The sequence below is a fragment of the Haliotis asinina genome, chromosome 6 (genome assembly GCF_037392515.1).
Source record: "Haliotis asinina isolate JCU_RB_2024 chromosome 6, JCU_Hal_asi_v2, whole genome shotgun sequence".
Lineage (NCBI taxonomy): Eukaryota > Metazoa > Mollusca > Gastropoda > Lepetellida > Haliotidae > Haliotis > Haliotis asinina.
Window position 1 is genome coordinate 32,309,964 of NC_090285.1, and position 19,936 is coordinate 32,329,899.

At 38.9% G+C, this 19,936-nt stretch overlaps 1 protein-coding gene across 1 annotated transcript in view; it reads left to right on the plus strand.

Annotated features, from left to right (window-relative positions):
* Positions 1–19,936, plus strand: part of LOC137287482 (bromodomain and WD repeat-containing protein 3-like) — a 35,156-nt gene that overhangs the window by 482 nt on the left and 14,738 nt on the right. Inside the window, exons 4-22 of the mRNA XM_067819815.1 lie at positions 109–168; positions 1,367–1,517; positions 2,897–2,992; positions 3,351–3,511; positions 3,965–4,186; positions 4,446–4,546; positions 5,851–6,022; positions 7,122–7,261; positions 7,975–8,149; positions 8,683–8,817; positions 9,249–9,377; positions 11,884–12,109; positions 13,090–13,311; positions 13,476–13,617; positions 13,745–13,835; positions 14,012–14,140; positions 14,276–14,319; positions 15,243–15,504; positions 19,356–19,589. Coding sequence (XP_067675916.1) covers positions 109–168; positions 1,367–1,517; positions 2,897–2,992; positions 3,351–3,511; positions 3,965–4,186; positions 4,446–4,546; positions 5,851–6,022; positions 7,122–7,261; positions 7,975–8,149; positions 8,683–8,817; positions 9,249–9,377; positions 11,884–12,109; positions 13,090–13,311; positions 13,476–13,617; positions 13,745–13,835; positions 14,012–14,140; positions 14,276–14,319; positions 15,243–15,504; positions 19,356–19,589 — 2,892 coding nt within the window. The remainder of the gene's footprint in view (positions 1–108; positions 169–1,366; positions 1,518–2,896; positions 2,993–3,350; positions 3,512–3,964; positions 4,187–4,445; positions 4,547–5,850; positions 6,023–7,121; positions 7,262–7,974; positions 8,150–8,682; positions 8,818–9,248; positions 9,378–11,883; positions 12,110–13,089; positions 13,312–13,475; positions 13,618–13,744; positions 13,836–14,011; positions 14,141–14,275; positions 14,320–15,242; positions 15,505–19,355; positions 19,590–19,936) is intronic.

Below are 19,936 nucleotides of genomic sequence, written 5' to 3' on the forward strand. Positions count from 1 at the left end.
TTAATTTCATCAAATTCATGGTGTCAGATGATGATTTTGATGAATGGGGAATCGTTTCTTGTAAGAATGCCTGCCCTATGAAAAAAAATCCAAATTTCAATTTTGCAGCTTTTACCTAAAAGAATCGACTGGGAAGGCAGAGACCACTACAGAAGTTATTCCAACTTGGTAAGTCACGGAAAAACTTGCTATTGGGTTGAAATAGACCAAACTTTTAGCAAATTATTAAAATGAACCTTAACATGACTAATTTGAGATCTTGACATATTTGGGTAGCATTTTGTACGAACTATAAGGTATTGCAAACACATCTGCGTGACAATTCGTAGTTTTATTGTATTTTGCAAAAGAAAACTCAGAATTTGCTATGCACTTATAATATCAAATGTCCTTAGCCATGGAGAATGATGTCAGGGACCTGGCACAAAGCCAACCAATGGGATCACTCGCTTTTCAAAGCTGGGTCTATTATGCAAATATCAAGGCCATTACTGTTCTTGCGCGCTCTCATTGGTTGGATCAGTGGTGAACTAGGTCATATTCTAAAAATAGACCCTATTTGTCTGTATCACGTGGGTAATCACCAGTTCGAGCAAATCGTACTTATAGATTAATAATATATGCTTTATTGATTTATGAACAACTATTCAAGATTAAAATTTTGTCAGGTAAAATTTATTCTGTTGGTAGTGATTCAGTCAGCATTTTCTTCAGTATGTCATTTTTCGAATTGCTATAATCCAGTTTTTAATTGAATACTTTTTTTTCAATGAACAGTGTTATTATTTTGCTATTGCTTTATTTTGGTCAATTAGCAGATTCATAGTAATTTGATTTACATTGAAATGAATTACATTTTTCATGTTTGCTTATTTTATGTTGTGAAAAAAACCCAAACATTTGTACCAGGAATTATTCCATATCATGGAAAGAATGGAAAGTTGCGAGATTTCTTCTTGACCATTTTTTCCCCTAACATATAAAATGTTAACAGTACAGAATGGTTGGACGTTGTATCATACATAATTTGAGATTGGGACCTAAATTATTGCTGATAAATGATTGATTTTGTGTTGTGTTACCTATTTTACCAGTCACATTCTTTATAGAATACCCCTGGTTTTTCTGACCCAGGTGTCTCTATCTGTATTGTTAAGCACAATTGTTCAACAAGATCTTTAGTGACAAATTTTATGACATGGTCATTTTGAAATTAATTGTGGCCTCCTGTAACATGCATTTACATATGAAAATACTCATAGATACTATGAACTGCATGTTTTGTTCTGACAACTGAAGTTCTTATTTGCTTATTTTCTTTGCTTTAGTGAAAAATCAAATAAAAACAATTGACATAATTTTTCAGATTGATTTATTTCGTCACATATCATGTGGCCACCTGCTAAGTATTTGTGAGAGGCTTGGGCCATTGTTGGATAAAGAAGTTCCACCAAGTATCACAGGAGTGCGCTCCCTACTTGGTGCGGGAAGCCTCTCACTTCTTCGAACTGTAGAAAGTGAGTCTCATTGTCTCAGACAAAACAAGACGTTGTTGCGCAGTACAAAAGTTAAGCATCATAAATATACATGTATTTGGATAGATGTTTTGATATTACAACAAGAGTTTGTCTGAATGTGTGGCAGGTGCACTGTATGTAACATGTTTCATGATTCCTTACATTTTGATTTGAAGTATTGTTGGGGGAAAAAAAAAACAAAATAAAAAAAAATTGAAAAAAACTGTTTAGGTTGTTACTCTGTATCACTCAGATTTGCACAGCTGTAGGTAGGATATGTCAAAATAACTTGCTTCAGCCTAACAGGGCATTCAGTGGGATGCATAAGAGTATATCCCAAAAAGCATGTTCACTCTTAAATCGGGCATATATGAATAGCTGCTGAAAACAATAGATCAGATTATAGATGGCAATTACGTGGCTCAGTAAAGTAACTTGTCCTGACTGATTTTCCACTTGTCCCAATTTTATGACACAATGATGTTAATGTTTACTGGATTATTTATTGAAGAGTGACAGATTTCAAAGAACGATCTGCCACTGTTCTGCAAGCAGTCTGCATTCTGCTGTTTATTTTGTTGACAGTTACATCGACAGATTCTTTCATACAAATGCATAAAATCGGTGATTTACGTGATTAGGTTGTCTGATAAAACATCCACTTGCAAAGTTTGAGATTGATTGGATCATTGGATGAAGAGATGTTTACATAAAACGGCCCACATGCATTTCATGCCAAACTATTACTTATTTTAACAGATATGTCACTTTTTTGTTTATCAACCACATAAATTGTAGAGATAATCATGGAAACAAATTTTTTTCTGTTTCTGACAGTACTAGAATATGAGAATTTTGCAACATCCTGACAAATTGTGTTTTTTCCAATTTCTTGATAAACAAAGTATGGCATTAGCGTAACAGCATCACTTAGATACATACCATTAGCGCTGACAAAGGTATTTGTGGTAGCATTGTCAGAAAGTGTTAGTTATCTGTCGTAATCTGAACCATTTGTATGAATATATGATTGTTTCTTATTGTTTTTCTATATTTAGGAGTTGTATATATAAATGCTCAATACATGGAATCATGAGTAGCAAAGAAAAAACAGAGGAAATTGTCAGTTTGTATTGAAAAAGACCCAGATTCCTCAGAATTAAAAGAGAATTTGAACATTTAAATGTTCCTGTCTGAAACATCTCCATTTGTTCTGATTTAGCAGCCACATGACCTTAGTTCAGAATCTTGGATGGATCCCTGATTTCACATTGTAGCAACAAAGTACTTACAACAAGAGAATGCAGTTCTCACTTTGAAGGTCACAAAATGTTTTCATGTTTATTTGTTATTGATTATTGCATTGTTTACACTACCAGATTCTAGACAGACAAAATGGGCACCGTCTCAGCTTGCTGTTCTGCATCATGCAGAACCATTGCAGCCTCCGCGGAACATTGCACATTTCTCACTTTGTAAGTACAGATGTGAGCTTCCAACAGACATCCAAATGAGACAAAATCATTAATAATGATTTCTAATCATCATTCTTTTGTTGAATCATAGGAATGAGGCTGAGGTTTTGCAGCTGTATGAAGTGAATTAAGTGGTTTATTTTGGATATGCTGAATAACTACCAAGTCATTTTTGCAAGGTGTAGTTGTACTTGTTGAGTGAGAACAAGCGCAGTGGGAGTGGTGGTAGTGAGGGCTGTTGTCCTAGGGTCTTCTAGTTAATCTAGGTCGCTATCTATCATGTCTTGTTTATGGTTACACCGCTGGACTTTGCACATCTTTTTCATCAGTGAGATTTCATGTGAATGTGTTCTTGCAGGTTCCATGGTGAAAGGCAGAGAGCTGACTGGCCGCAGTCGGCGGGATTTGATTTTCCCCGGCCACCAGTATACCCATGTGTCACTTCATGACCGGAAACTGGGACACCTCTCAGCCGTGTATTGTGTGTCCTTTGACAGGACTGGGCAATACATCTTCACAGTATGTGGAATAACATTATCATCCCATAGGTGAATTGGAAGAGTGTTAAGTTAGAACTTCATTGTTACAGTATTGAATTGTCACAATAATTTACTTGTCATTAATATTAAACTCTAAGAAATATTCCCGCTGAGAAAGGATAAAAACCAGAAACAAGGTAGACTTTAGAAGTAGGTGCTTCCTGAAATTATGATTACCGATACCAAAAAAGAATTCACAGAGAACAGTCTCCTCTCATGATAATGTCATGCGACAAAGTAATTGTGAAAGCTCTTAGTTACCATATAGGAAACAAATTGCTAAGTTGTTTTTCACCTACTAGTGCCACATATGGTAATCATGTTTACCTGATGCATCACTGGCGATTAAACTTGGACTCATTGATGTTACTAACAGTGTGGGCGTCACGGCTGATATCACAAAAGTGACACTGGTTGTGTTTTGTGGCTGCAGGGTGCCGATGACCACTTGGTGAAAATCTGGAGTGCCTCAGCTGGCCGTCTTCTTGCCACTTTTCGAGGTCACGCAGCAGAGATCACTGACCTGGCTGTCAACTTTGAGAATACATTGCTTGCATGTGGCAGTTGTGACAAGATTATTCGTGTGTGGTGTCTACGAACTAAGGCACCAGTCATTGTTCTACAGGGCCACACTGGCATGATCACATCTGTGCAGGTAACCATGGCAACAGTTTCATGAGATCATGACCAAATATTTACAGATTGGTGGTTGACATTCATTTAAAGAAATGTTCCAAGTCTTTTTCATACTGTAATATATCTTTCATACCAAAGTTCCTCTTAGAACACACACAAATACATTTAAACGTATTAAAAATAAATCATTTAATGATTATGTATGTTGTGTGCCTTGTAAAAGGTAAATGTTCAAAACACAGGGAATAGTACACATCTTCAACAAATACTTATTTCAGTTCTGCCCCCAAGCCAAAGGCGACACTCGCTACCTTGCCACAACAGGAGCTGATGGTTGTGTTTGTTTCTGGCAGTGGAATGTAAACACCCTTAAGTTCAAGTGAGTTTTGTGACCCACGAAGGTCCCGGGATAGAACAGGCCTTCAGCAACCCATGCTTGCCCTAAAAGGCGACTATGCTTGTTGTAAGAGGCAACTAACGGGATCGGGTGGTCACACTTGCTGACTTGGTTGACACATGTCATCGGTTCCCAATTGTGCAGATTGATTCGTCTGTTGTTGATCACTGGATTGTCTGGTCCAGACTCGATTATTTACAGACTGCCGCCATATAGCTGGAATATTGCTGAGTGCAGCTTAAAAGTAAACTCACTCACTGTTCTTAAATGTATACAGGGGTGGTGAGGTAGCCTAGAGGTTAAAGCAATTGCAAGTGAGTTTTGTAATGTGGAAATTGGTGTGGATTTCATGCAGTGTTTAAAGGTCACATGCAATGTAAAACAACTTTGCAGATTCTGATACCTTTCGGTGGTCACTTACCAAAACAAATCATCAAAAATGCCAATTCAACCTATAAAGTTGAAAAAATACTCAATGAAAAAAGGCCTGCAAATTTGGAGTTTAAACGATTCACTAATTTTCCCCCAGTGCTGGAGGAAAAACTGGTTTGAACAGCATGCGCAGTGGACAGGTACATGGAGCTGAAACAGTATGCCTGTCTGGAGTATGAGGTCATGGGCAGTAGTCTAATCTTGGTTGTGTACACAAATAAGTAAATAATCTACAAGTTACATTGAAAAAAAGCATGTGGATTGTTGTAAGCAGACTCTGTCACAGAAGAAACTCAGTTTCTGTTTTTTTACACTTACATGTCTGCCTGTCTATATGCTAATGACAATGTGCAATGCACAACTTCAATCACTGACCACTTGCAATTAACACCTAACGGGTTTGTATGCCATAAGCGAAGAGCAAATGAAGAAGTGGCCAATGAAAGAGCTGCATTACACTTGAGTGCACAGCCAGGGCTCTGACTGGGTTCAGTATCGTGGCTGCCTTGTTTCTGTGTTGTAATTATGTTTGATTTTTTTGGTTGCATGTGACCTTTAAAGTTCCTAGAGCTTGTTTCATTTAGGGATTAAGAAATGTTAAACCAACTGTTACTTTTCAAGTAGAAAGTGTTTATTGTACAATTTATCATGGTTTGAACTGTGTCCAAATTAAGTGCATGGAGAAACCAAGTTAAAGGTAGATAAGTCTTAACAACTGGTAAATTACTTCCCCTTAATGATGTTATATATCTGTAGATAGTTATGGATAATATTGATAGCAAAGATATTTCATGAAAGATATGTATTTTCCAAAACACGTCTGATGTTTCATTGCAAATAAATTTTGTTTACAGCACTAAGCCTATCAAGTTTGTTGAGCGTTCTCGAGCAGGAGCTCAAATGCTGTGTTCATCCTTCAGTCCGGGAGGCCTGTTCCTGGCCACAGGGAACTCAGATAATGTCATACGTGTCTACTTCTTCCACAACACCAACCCAGAGAAGATCTGTGAACTTGAAGCACATAAGGTTGGCATGTTGTTTCCTTAGAGTACTTCTGAATATTGCAGCGTTTGTTGTAAAAAAAGTTAAAGTTATGTGCAAATATTATATATTTTTTATGACTATATTTATTTTTCATATGAACGGATAATGGGATTTTGTTGTTGCTTTTCTTCAGCTGTCAATATTCACAAACTTAATACACTTACGACTTCAGATCAGAAATGGACCCGGGAAGATACGGGTTAGGATTGATCTTTAGTAAGCAATGCTTGTGGTAAGAAGGGACTAACAGGATCAGGTGGCCACGCTTGCTGACTTGATTGACAGATGTCATTATATCTCAGTTGTGTAGATTGATGCTGATCCCGTTGATCACCGGACTGGTCCACACTTTATGCTCTAATATTTGCAGGAATATTGCTGAGTGTGGCATGAGACTAAATGGCTTCATGAATTCAAGTGAAATTTAATGTTGTTTGTTGCTGTAAAGGGTTTCGTTTTTGCCTTCAGTTATTCAAATTACAGTGTTGTTCCTGGGTAGCTATCTTAAATGAGGCACAGGAAATAAATGTACAATCTTCTTAATATCTGAAAGTGCCAGTGCCTGTAATCAATCTGGAGAGAAGATCACCTTATGTAGAACCATGTTTGGCCATATTTGAAAAGAATTGAAAATTTGGATTAGAATTATTTTTGCCTTGTAAGAGGTGATTAACATGATCGGGTGATGATGATCACATTCAGTGACTAACTGCTAGATCGATGCTCATGCTGTTAATTACTGCATTGTCTGATCCAGACTTAATTCTTCTTAGGCTGCTGGCATATTGCCGAGCTTTGGCATTAAACAACCAACCACATTTGAAAAAGCTCAAAAAGTGATGAGTCCTCTAGCTTAAATATCTTTATCCTAAGAACGACTTGAAGAGTTAGATTAGAACACTACTCCGCCATGTTACTTACAAACATGTCCAAGAAAGAAATTGTTGTATTTATATCAGTATTTATTACACGAACTGTATTTGTTCTCTGGTGACCTGTGCTGTAAAGATGCTTTTGTAACAGGAGTAAATCCATTTGAGTTAACCAGAACAAGTCATGTGTTTTATGTTGTCCTCCACAGGACCGAGTGGATAGCATCACCTACAGTAACCAGGGGATGAGGTTCGTCAGTGGCAGCAAGGACGGCACTGCCAGGATCTGGCGCTATGAGAGACAGGAGTGGAAGGCGTTGGTGCTTAACATGGCCACCAAGCTGCCAAGGTCGGTACCACAATACTTCCCAAAGGGGTGTTTGGATTGCCCATGTTCGGGGTCAGATGGTGGTTCATCGCATGAAGCAGGATATTTCAAAATGTTAATGTTTGAAAACTCTCTGAAAGTGATAATTTGCCATTTGTCAAATATATGATGGTTGCCATTTAGGCCTTGATTAAAGACAATAGTACAGAAAGTGGATGAGCCTAATATTTTTTTTCATATATTCCTCCTTGGGGTACATACATGCATTTTAATGCCCATTTAAAATCCCTACAACAGTTATAACAATATTTTGAATAAAATAATTAATAAATTAAAAAACCTTTTACTTCATGAGACCAGAATCTGCAACCTGTACAGGTTTGTCCGAGTTTAGGTTACACAGGATCACGGCGTCCTGTGCTTGTTGCACTACACTGGTGATAAATTACTTCAATGTCAGTTGTCGGTGAATTAGTTACTATCTGGTCATCTTGTTGGTTTGGATCACTGCTCATAGCAGAGATCTAGTCACGATGTCGCTGAATATTCCTGATATGACTTTAAGCCTTAACCAACTCATATCAAGAATTAGTTGATTATCTGGTCCAAATTTGTCTTGACTTGGCTACCATAAAGCTGTAATATTGCTGAGAGCCGCTTAAAACAACAAAATGTGTAATTATTGCCACAGATAACTTGTGAATATTCACCTGTCTATATTGTTGATCTCCCAGCAAATCTGCCCCCGCCAGTGTTGATCCAACTCCAACTGATGACAGCAAGAAGGACAAGTACCGTGTGACCATGGTGGCGTGGATGATGGATGATGAGCACGTTGTGACAGCTGTCAGTGATTATTCTCTTAAAGTGTGGGACTCCCATACAGGCAGACTTGTACATGTCCTGGAAGTGAGTGATCTCTTACAGTAATACCAAGTAGTGGTTTTGAACCCGTTGATTGAATAATGAGTCAGTTGATCATTGTAGAAAGTCAAGAGATTGTGAATCTTCCAAAGGATAAAGCTGTTTGGAATGTTTTTTTAAAGATAGCGTAACTACAAGTAAATGATCGTACCAATTATCACCGTGAGGGGAGGTTGGGTAGCCTAGTGTTTGAAATGTTTGTTTGTCACCCTGAAGGCCCGGGTTTGACTTTGCACATGTATGAAACCCATTTCCCCTAACTGTGATATAGTTGGAATATTGCTAAAAGTGGCACAAAACTAAACTCACTCACTCTCATTATATACAAACCAAATTACATGTATAATCCATTCCTTAAACTTTACTGCTTAGGTCAGTTGAGAAGTAAATACTATCTGCGCTGGATCAGAGAAACCCCAAATGACAGTATAGAAGATATACAAAATTCTAGTAATTGTTACCTTAATGAATGGTAGTCCATGAAATATTCAAGAAATTGTTCCCTGTTGTCGCTGCAGAGTCACCAAGATGAAGTATTTGTGCTGGAGCCAAGTCCCATTGATGCCCGCATCCTCCTCAGTGCTGGCCATGATGGCAACATTGTCATCTGGAACTTGCAGACAGGAAATAAGATCAAAACATTCTTTAACATGGTAAGTCTTCCATCATCCTAGAAAATGCTTATGTCAGGGATGGAGAGAAGCTTTGCCTGTTTTGGTGAACTGTTTGGCTAGTTTATCTTGGCTGTTTAGTTTTCTAGGACTGTGGGATAGCTTAGTGGTTAAAGTGCTCACTTGTCATTTCAAAGGTCCGAGTTAGATTCCCGACATGGTTACAATGTGTGAAGCCCATTTCTGGTGTCCCCATTATAATATTGCAGGAATATTGCTAAATGTGGCATAATACTCAACTCAGTCAGTTTAGTTTTCCACAGACATATAACATTTACTTCAGCTCCAGTAGATTTTGACAAAATGAAACTGAATATTTTCGATACATGCATGTATTGTGCATATATCATGTCCATTTGAAGCCCAAGCACATGCTCAGCTGCCCAAATGACCATCTTGTGGTTTGTTGACAGATTGAAGGTCAAGGGCATGGTGCAGTGTTTGATTGTAAATTTGCTCCAGACGGTCTGAGTTTTGCAGCTGTTGACTCTCATGGACATCTGCTCTTGTTTGGATTTGGATCAAATGAGAAGTATCAGAAGGTAAGCATCTACAGTCTAATGTCTGCAGACACAACTGTAATCTGTATCTGTAATGTTATATTATTACTAATCCTGCACCACTTGCTTCCTTCACTTATTGCTTACGGCTTGGAAAAGCATGGCTTGCCAGATATGTAAAAAGATGTAGACTGTAATCACTTCCTGGTCTTGGCTGCCTCTTGTCTACATATGTGTCTCTGGAGAATGATGTCTGCCACCTCAGATTATTGCTTTTCCCACGCCTTGCAACACATGGTTGCTAGCGGATAGAGTATCCTATTGGGATTCTATAGCAGTTAATAAACTGATTTGTGTATGTTTCTGTTGTATTTTTCTGTTTATACTCCTTTTCTTCTATGAGAAGTGCAGGTATTTCTCTTTTTTAGTTTTTGGAGTTAGCAGAACTGTTCAATGGTGTAGTTTGTTCCTTCCACTGTCCTGTCATCACTATATCACTTCCGCGTGACACTTTACCATACTTGTATTCATGGTGTTTATTTTGTTCAGATTTATCTCTTATAATGTAGCAAGAGTTATATTCCATTTGTCTGTATTATGGTCTCTTTATTATCCGGTCATTTGAGCCTTTGTTCTAATTATCCTCTTGTATTCATTACTATTGTCTGTAATGAATACTGTGTCTCTTCCAGTGTTCCCAGGGTAGGTTCCGTATGCGTGTCCCACACCTACAGATTTTTAAGTACCTCAGGCATCTTTGATGCAGCGATCTAACAGCCAGCAACAGTTTGATGTCTCAATGCTCAATACTTTTCTGACTTTCTTCTGCAGCCAGACCGGTACTTTCATGCTTTTGCCGTTTGTACATCCAGCAACCTCTCCCTCCTACACAGCAAGCTCACGATGCCTTTGCCACCATTACCACCTCCGACGTTTACAGCGCCTATGCCTTTAACACTGGCACCCCCAGTCTCATGTGTCTGCGTCTTCACCTACACCTATGTCTTCTGTTGCTTCTACATCCTCGACATGTGGCCATAGGTCACGACCTCAGAGCAAGGTGTCTTCTTCTAAGGTGTCATCTGAAAGTAGCCATTCCCATCTGCTGTTTCGTTCACCCTCGTCAGAAAGAGACTTGGGGACCAGACTATGGGGAGGATGTTGAATCTAATCACCTCGGTTTTGACCACATGTATGTTTGGATTGCCGATTGCTTGTATTGATATTGATAAGTCACTTACTATCTGGGATTCACCTACACTCATGTGACCGACACATGCAGCGGTCAAGGACTTTGCGGGAATGTCCCTAAATCTAACTATCAGAGTGCCGAGATCCCGTGGTGAGGACTACCCAATTCATGGTTTGGACTTCAGCCATAATGCTATGAACGAGGATAAAGAGATAAAGTGGTTGACAAGATCTTCATCCATTTCACCCTATAAAGTGCATGATTCCAGAAAGGCAGCGCTGGATTTGGAACTCAAATGTATGCTCCGTCCTATTTCAGTGCTGCCATTGGCGACTGATGCTATTACACAAGACTTAACGGAGGTGAATCCTGATCGTATGGATGATTTACCAACCATGACGATGTGCAGGCTAGGTGATAACCAACTGTCAAGAACACCTTCGCTTCTGCGCTTGCCAGTACGTGTGTAATTCATCCACAGGGTTTTTCACCTGAGTTTCAAAGGAAGTACTTTCATCAGCCCAGGTCGTCATTGACGATTTTTGCCATTCAGGATGTGTGTCTGTGACTTCGAAAGAGGAGAGGCTGCTCTAAAGGCATTTCAGAGGGGAGAACGCCCTACCTTCATGGCTTTCCACTGCATTCCTAAAGCTCCTCATGCTTTAAAACCCTGTGGTTTCTTTTCATCTTAGACTTGGTCTTATTTGTGAACTATCACTGCCTGATCATCATTCACTCTTTTGCTCTCAGTTCCGGGCACGCTATTGATGTGCAATGTACTGCGCAATGGATTTGAGGATTGAGCTGGCTGCTATATTTTTTGAACGATGTGATCTCCACAGATGACATGCCCACCTTCCAGCCTGTTGGATAAAGTTTTGGAAATAAGTAGTGCAGGACTAGTTAAAAATTGATTTTTTTTTTTATGTTTGTATATTTATCCTGAACTGCTTCTGATAAACCCTGCGCTATCAGCTACCTTCCCGCTTTATTTGTCATCTTTGGGATTTCTGGCAATAATCTGTGAATACAGTCTATGTGTTTTCACATTGTCTGGCAAGCCACGTCTTTTGAAGTCGTAAGCAATTAGTGCAGGAAATAAGCAGTGCAGGATAAGTATACAAATCTAAAAAATATTTAGTTTTTATTAAGTTTGTGCACTTGCTTGAAAAAGACAGCATTATTTTTGCGTGACGTAACCACTATGACATCGTGTTGGTTCAGACACAACACAATGCCCTTCTTCTGCATAGTGGCGAGCAGTCTTGAGTTCTTTATATCATGCTAACTGCAGACCTGAGACCTCACACTATAGTCTACAGTATATGACTTTGTGTGCATTTTTTTCCTCTTCAGGTACCGAAAGAAGTATTTTTTCACACAGATTACCGTCCGCTGATCCGTGATGCCAATAACTATGTGCTTGATGAACAAACTCAGCAGCCTCCCCACCTGATGCCACCTCCCTTCCTAGTGGACATTGATGGTAATCCCTACCGCCCCATCATCCAGCGCCTTGTCCCTGGCAGAGAGAACTGTAAGGATGAAATGCTGATTCCAGAGGTGGCTGTCAATGAGGAGGGTGAGTTGAGGCTGGATTATGGCAGTAGTTATACACCACAGGTCGTAATGGCAGTAGTCCAAGTTATACACCACAGGCAGTAATGGCAGTAATCCCAGTTATACACCACAGGCAGTAATGGCAGTAATCCCAGTTATACACCACAGGCAGTAATGGCAGTAATCCCAGTTATACACCACAGGCAGTAATGGCAGTAATCCCAGTTATACACCACAGGCAGTAATGGCAGTAGTTCCAGGTTATATACCACAGGCAGAAATGGCAGTTTTCAAACTTAACATGTCACTGGCAATAATCCTAGTTACACAGCACAGGCAGTAGTCATAGCTATTATTAAGAGGCCTCTGTGCTGGAAGTTCTTGATGGCCTTTGCAGCAGATTAGCAAGCTTCATGGCAAATGAACCCAACCTTCATTTTAATAATTTTATTGTAAGATTATGCTGTATCTACCATGTAGATGAAATGAATGATCTTTCACACTGGAGAACACTCACAACTTGCAGTACCAGTCTCCTGAACGTTTTGATAGCAGCTGAATTTAACAACCAAGCAGTTGGGAGCATTGGTATTCAGCAGCTCATTCTTCTAAGAGGTGGCTAACTGGATTGGATGGTCAGATTGGCATAATTGTAGTCATAATATCTCAGTAGTGTAGATCAAAGCTCCTGATGTCAGTCTCTCGATTGTCTGGTCTAGATTTGATTATTTACAGATTGCTGTCATATGGCTGGAATATTACTGAGTTCAGCCAAGAAGGCACAGAGTATTAGAGTTTGGTTGGACTAAGTGTGATGTTGTTGATCACACTTCGTGACATGATGGAATATATTATCTATGGTCTTATGGCAGTGGATCATCCTCATGGTAGAATGTGCTGTCATAACATCCTGTATCTTTTTTTTTTCAGTATATGTATACGTTCCATTTCTGACTAAATGAATGGCAACTTCAATAGTTAAAGTGCTTTTGTTTTGGTCAGGATCATCTGAGGTTATTGGTGATGGTGAACCATTAGGTGGGCCCATGCCCGAGCCAGCTGCTATAGAGAGAGCCCGTCCCAGCCTGGATGCTATGATACATAGGCTGCAGCTGGAGCAGGATCATCGGATTGCGCTGGAGGGAGGGGAACCCCTGGCCTCACCCCCACCTGTAGGCTCACCCCCACCCTTTGTGTCCCCACGGTCCACCAGGAACAATCAGGGTGAGTCACACTGGCATGTAACAGTACATATGTCAGATGAGAGGGTATCACTAGTTTCTCATCAGGGCTGATGTAAGACAGGTCAGGTAATATGGCGTGATATAATTACTCATGGTAATCTATTGGAATGTCAAATGTTATTGGTTATGTGTTTGTGACTCCAGGTCGTGTTGGAATGCGTCGCAGTGGGGAGACGGAGGGGGTGAGGCAGTCACTTGGTAATGTCACACTCAGAGCCACAAAGAGTGATATAGCAGCCTTAAAGAGAAGAGTTGTCGTAAAACCACTAGATCCAGAAGTAATGTGGTAAGGACCTACTCATGTTGAACTTTGAACTTTCCATATTGTAACTCAAGTGCTTGTTGAGAGATGTTCAGTGTTCAGGAAAGTCTGTTTTGTACAAGTTGGCCAATAAAGGTATTGTTATTTACAGGCGACACGAGGAGAAGAGACTAGCATTTGCTGATGAAGAGTTTAAGAAATTTGTCTTTGAGAGAAAAAAGAAACCCAATTCTCCACATGGGGTATGTGTTGTACAGTCTTTCAAACAAACCTGTTCGTATGTGAGGGTTCAGTAATCTTGATGAAACACTACTCATTTTGCCACTGTCAGAATTAAACTTATGTTTCCAGTTATTTGGCATTGTGATATAGGAGTCATGATCCAGTGTTAAAGTTAAGTCATTACCTGTTTCTGCAGACTCACTCTGCTGCATCGAAGGATAAACGCAAGCAGGCTCAAGCTACAGGTGCCAAACCTGCGGAGAATGAGGAGACAGCCAGAAATCGATTGTTTACCCGAGCACTGTATGACACTGAAGAGGAAGAGGTGAGATTATGCTACTGCCTTTTGAACTTATCTCTCTACATCATTTTTGTTGTGTCTTTTGCATGATGGTTGTTATTATGCCAAAGGCTGGAGTACTGTGTAAGTGATGGATAAAGTATTAATACTTTGTTTCAGGAAGATGAAGGTAACAGCTCAGGGTCTGACTTCATGCATGAAAGGTAGGAGTAATATTTTACTTTGGTTTCTAAGAGTCAGAGGGGATTATGTTTAAAAGTGTTTATTACTGTTGTACAGATGTCAGTGTAGGCTAGAAGAGTTATCTCCCCCTGTTCTAACCAGAACATGACATAGAGGCATTACCTGTCAATTGAAGTATTGAAGTAATCTTAGCCCCAGTGTTATTTGTTACACTCCTACATGGGGTCTAACAAAACCTAGTTCGAGGTCACGTCAGGTAACCTTTGAGATTGACCAATCAGAGCACAGCTTACCAAATCTCAAAAGTGGACTTTCGTGCATAAATTTTAAACTTTTATCCTTGCAAAAGTTTGTACCTGAATGATCCCGAATGCTATTGTCTGTACAACTGCTTCTGCGTGATGCACATGAAGTATGCCACAACAGTGAATAAACAGTCGCTGAAAATAGAGCTTTGGGCAATACTGAAGGATGTCAGCAATACTGAACCATGTCAACAGAAACCAAAAAGCATATATACTGCAGATTAAGTATCTGTGTAATATGGGGATTTTCGTTTGTTGAGAGATCAGTGTCAGTTACAGGTGTATTTTGTAAGTCCCACCAAACCCTAAACATTCGCTGTTGTCTGATTGGTTAAATCTGTTTAGCCGTCTCACATTTTATTGGATGGTCATAGGTCAATCAAAGGTTACCTGACTACACCTCCTACTAGGTTATGTTAGACCCAGTGTATGAGTGTAACAAATAACACCGGGGTAAGTGTACTTACACTGCATTACCTGTTGTTTGAATGTTTGTGTGAAGTAGAACAATATGGAATCTCAGAGACACTCATGTCTTTTTTTACGGAAGTGTTCAGTGCAGCACCAATGTTGTAGATGTGAATTGATCATGTCTATGTGATTAGAGGAACATTAACAGTGATGTCGATTGCTTACAGTGACTCTGATGAGTATTCTGATTGGATGGGGGATACAGGCAGTAATCTGCAGCCTCCAAAACGTACTTCTCAGCGGCAGAGAAAACGAAAACGTTTCACATCCACAGAAGATGATCCAGATGATGAAGAAGATGATGATGATGATGATGATGATGATGATGACAATGATAAAGACAATGACCAAGACAGTGGCAGTAACGTGGAGAGGAAGCCTAAAAAAGCTAAACCACCTCCAAAGAAAAAGAAGAAGAAAGTTGTCAAGGTGAATTCCTTAGAGTGATACCTGTTAGTATGGGTCATAAGCACCACATGTTGACACGGGAACCAATAATGATTGTATGGTGGAAGAATTGTTTGTCATCTAATTCTTTATGTAGAAAAAACAGCACAATATTGTAAGGCACCTCAAAAATATCCCTGTTGAAAATAATTGAATTGGTTGAATCAGAGACCATATAATAGAGGGACGGCCCTCTCCAACAGTTCATCATTAAACATCAGCGCTACGGTCTGGCATGTAACTGATACACATCGACACCCTGCTGCTAACTTCCGGTTACCGGAACACATGCGCAGAAGATGCACAGACATTCGCAAATGAACACTTTGGTAACCACGTAAACAATATTGCGTAGTATCCGGACCGAGAGTTAATTCCTTAGCTGGATTTCACCGGTTGCGACTGACAGTCAAAGATTACATGAACAGCTCCAATAAACTGATTACTATAATCGTAATCTCTATCTTGTCTCTCACAAGATATCACAAGACTTTTCAACTGTCCCACATGTCAACTGACAAAATCGCTGAAAATGTGTATCGTTCGCGAAATCCGTGCCGTTTTAGGCCAGTCACGTAACAGTACTGTTGTCAATATCCCCGATGTTCGCTGAACTTCACCACATAACCTCTAGATTTTGTTTTAAGTATCCGCTGCCACTGGTTGGTGGTTCACTAAATGACGCTATTAGTCTCTGATTTTGATTTCATATTAATTTGCGTAACTTTATGAAGCTGATAGTCCCAACGAAACACGATTTCACGTTATCCACGAACGTTACAGTAATGTTTGTTTGAATGCCAGTTTGGGGCTGACAGTGATAACGCTTTCGGAGCCGTACGGAGACATACGCACATTATAATATGTTTTTTTTGCAAAGGAAAGCTACTCAGAACTACTAAAGCCACGAGGACCATTTTCACAAACGTCAATGTACAACATTACATACAGTAACCGCGAATAGTTGATTTTGTGACCATTTGTCCGTTTCTTTCACAGTAGATTGAGAGGGAATGAAGCAATGACTTGAGAACTTGAACTTGTCATGATATAAAGGTCGTGAGGCATCCCCCCAAACACACCACCCAATGAAATTAATTATTTTCATAGGGTTCATAACTTTAATTTTATCATGACACTTACCATGAAAACTTTGTCACATACCTTTCCGAAAATACCAGAATTGCAACTGACTGGGACTGTGCAGGTGTGATTGTGATGTTATGTTATATGGTTTATAAAAGAACAATACATGTATATGTATTGCTAAATACAACTATTTAGAAAATATTCTTTCAAGCTTTCATTAAAAACAAATATGAATGTCAACTGTTTGAAATTGAGACTAACACTAAAGAATATACTAATTTTTTTAAATATTAAAGCATGATATTGTAAATGAAAAATATCAAATCTGTACACAACTTCGTCCAAGGATATCTTTAAGAGAATAACCATCAAACCACAGTTTCAAACCTGATGAAAAACACAGTTCAAAGGTCTTGCGTCTTGCAAGTGACGTTCAAATGATGGATGCCTGAAAGATAGTGTATTTGCAACTCTATGATGGATGCATCACAGTCAGGTTCAATACTTGGTCATGATCTGATTCAAACTGTAAAAGCCCTTAGTAGAGATTCCCATGTCACAAACGATTTTATAGTTGAAGACAAAACCAAGTTATCTGGACAGTCAATTTCTTTATTTCATAGTTATTGTGACAATACAGTTACACTATGTGTTCAATGGGTTTGGCCACTGAAGCTCATTATCAAGCTCTCGAGAGGTACTTTGGATCATATATCATCAGATGTGCATACAGGAAGATTTTATTTAGAGTATGCACACCTGTATAGAAAAAGTCAGCAGCCATCACAGACTTATTCACATCTTCACCCAGTTTTTGCTAAACCGCAGAATTAATGGCAGAACAGCCATCATAATCTGTCTGTTCCTGCTGGCATGGGGTGTCAGTGCGTTCATCAGTGAGGTCAATGAAGAATGACTTCCACTGTTTGTCACACAGTACATCTATTGAACTGAAAAAAGGAGAGGAACAATTTTGATATTAAAGAAAACATAACATGAATTCAGTGCTCTAAATACTTGTTGAAATTATATGATAGCTGGTTGTCAATGCTCTTTCAAACAAGATCTGTTTACTTACTCTCAAGATGGGAATATTGCACTTAATTAACACTGTATCTTTCCTTACATAAGAAAAGAAGCAAAATTAATTCTTGACTATGCAAACGTTTTGATATTTCAAACTTTTTTTCTGCAGATAACGGATAATACAAACACCTATAGAATAAATAAATACCAATAACTACAAATTATCAACTTTTTATCAACAATTTTTCATCCAATGAAATGATTTCTTTGGTGTGCACCCTTAGTTAACAGAGACACCATTTTGAATATTACTTCCATTATTACTTACCTGCAGTCAAGAACTGTTCATTGAACTTTCTTTTTCCTGGGCATCTACAAGACAAAATAATAAGTTTATGCTATGATTGGTGTAATGATATGAGTATAAAGTTGAATAAGGTACTTTAAATCATAATTAAACTTCATTAAGAAGAAAAATGATCAAAACAGAAAAATGTATTATTTCATGAAAAATAGGGATATTTGCTACAAGCATAATCATCACAATGAACAAAAATGGAAATATGTACAATTATTTACAACCCATAAGTGCATGAGACTTTTGAAGAATGGATTAAACATATATCCAGGTCATATTAACAAACAAAATTAATGTTGTGTCGTCTGCTACATGGTATCTGAAATGTGCAGTACATGATGCAAATGCGGGTTTACGTAAAAAATCATAAAAAATAAACTACCGATCATAGCCATATAAATTTAGTACCAAGCAAAAGAGGAATTCGCCATAAATGTTCACATACTTATTTTTAAAATGCTAGTAGTAAGCTGTTATTGTGAAAGCGTGCGGAAATCAAGTGTTGTGGAGTAAATATTTCAGAAAACATTCACATTTCGTCGTATTGCACAAGTCAAAATAAGGAATTATACGTCCTCCACAGATTTATAAATACCACTAAACCAAACTTAATCTAATCTGCTTTTATTACATCCCGGTAACTAAGGATTGGTATTGAAAATTAGTAGCTGTTATTGAAAATCAAAATCGGGACTTTTGCCGATTTTGCACCGCCGCCATTGTCCTCACAGACCAACGATCACACATGACAGCATTCATCAAATACAAAGACATGTATACGCTTTAGCACCACTAAAAACCTCAGATGCACTCTTACAAATATATGTATGTACATGAGAATAAATGAGAAAAACTAAATCTTACCTTTGTTATGAAAATACGCAAAATCTATGACTGAGGTGAACACATGTTCCTCGAAGCTTCCGGATAGGCTGCGCAGTACAAGCCATAGCGCGGATGGTTTCGCGCATTGGCTTGAGGGCCGTCCCTCTATTATATGGTCTCTGGTTGAATCAATACCATTTTGATTATCTTCCACAATACATAATACTGGAATGTGATGTAAGATGATTACATCTTGTTACTTCAAACATTGGCTGATTAGCCATCATTGAGTTATCTGTGGATCACTGGCACGTTTATATCTGTACAGTATTCTTTCTGTGAAAGGAGAATCAGTATCTGCTACCCTAATGACACAAGTAATACTTGTACATAATTTCATACTTGATTAATATTTATTGACTGACCTTCTGGTATGTCATGCATGTATCAACATGCTGTAAACACAATAAGGTAAAGTAGTTAAGAACATCATCCATTGACAGAAACTGCATATGACTGCTTGATCTGTCCCCAGCACCAGCAACCCAAGATGCCATCAGGTGTTACCGAACTCTCTGAAGCATTCCGACCACCAGAATGGCTCACTGATACCATTCCACGCAAGGCGCCATTTGTCCCTCAGATGGGAGATGAGGTCATGTACTTCCGCCAAGGTCATGAGCTCTACCTGAATGCAGTGGTCAAGCACAAGGTGTATGAAGTTAATCCCAACAACAACCAGCCGTGGCACAAGAATCCAAAACTCAGGGTATGTCCAGCTCTTGACTCCCATCAACTGCTCTCTGTAAAGGGTACATAAGGGCCAATTATACCAGCATATCGCTTCAGTCGAACAGGCTATTACAAGTACCTGGACCAGTTGAACATTATAGTAACATGGTTTGTGCTGTCTCCATGTTGGCAAGTGGACCACTAATCTATTGTGGTAGAGCTATGGATAGAATGTATTTGCATGGCTGATTGCAAATTGACTTTGATACAGATTCTAGTAAGCCTACAGGAAAATAATTTCTTGTTTCTCATTTTTGCCTTACCCTAAATTTTTAAAATAATTTTAGGACTGGTGATTCTTTTTTTAGAAGAAGTCCTCCTTTG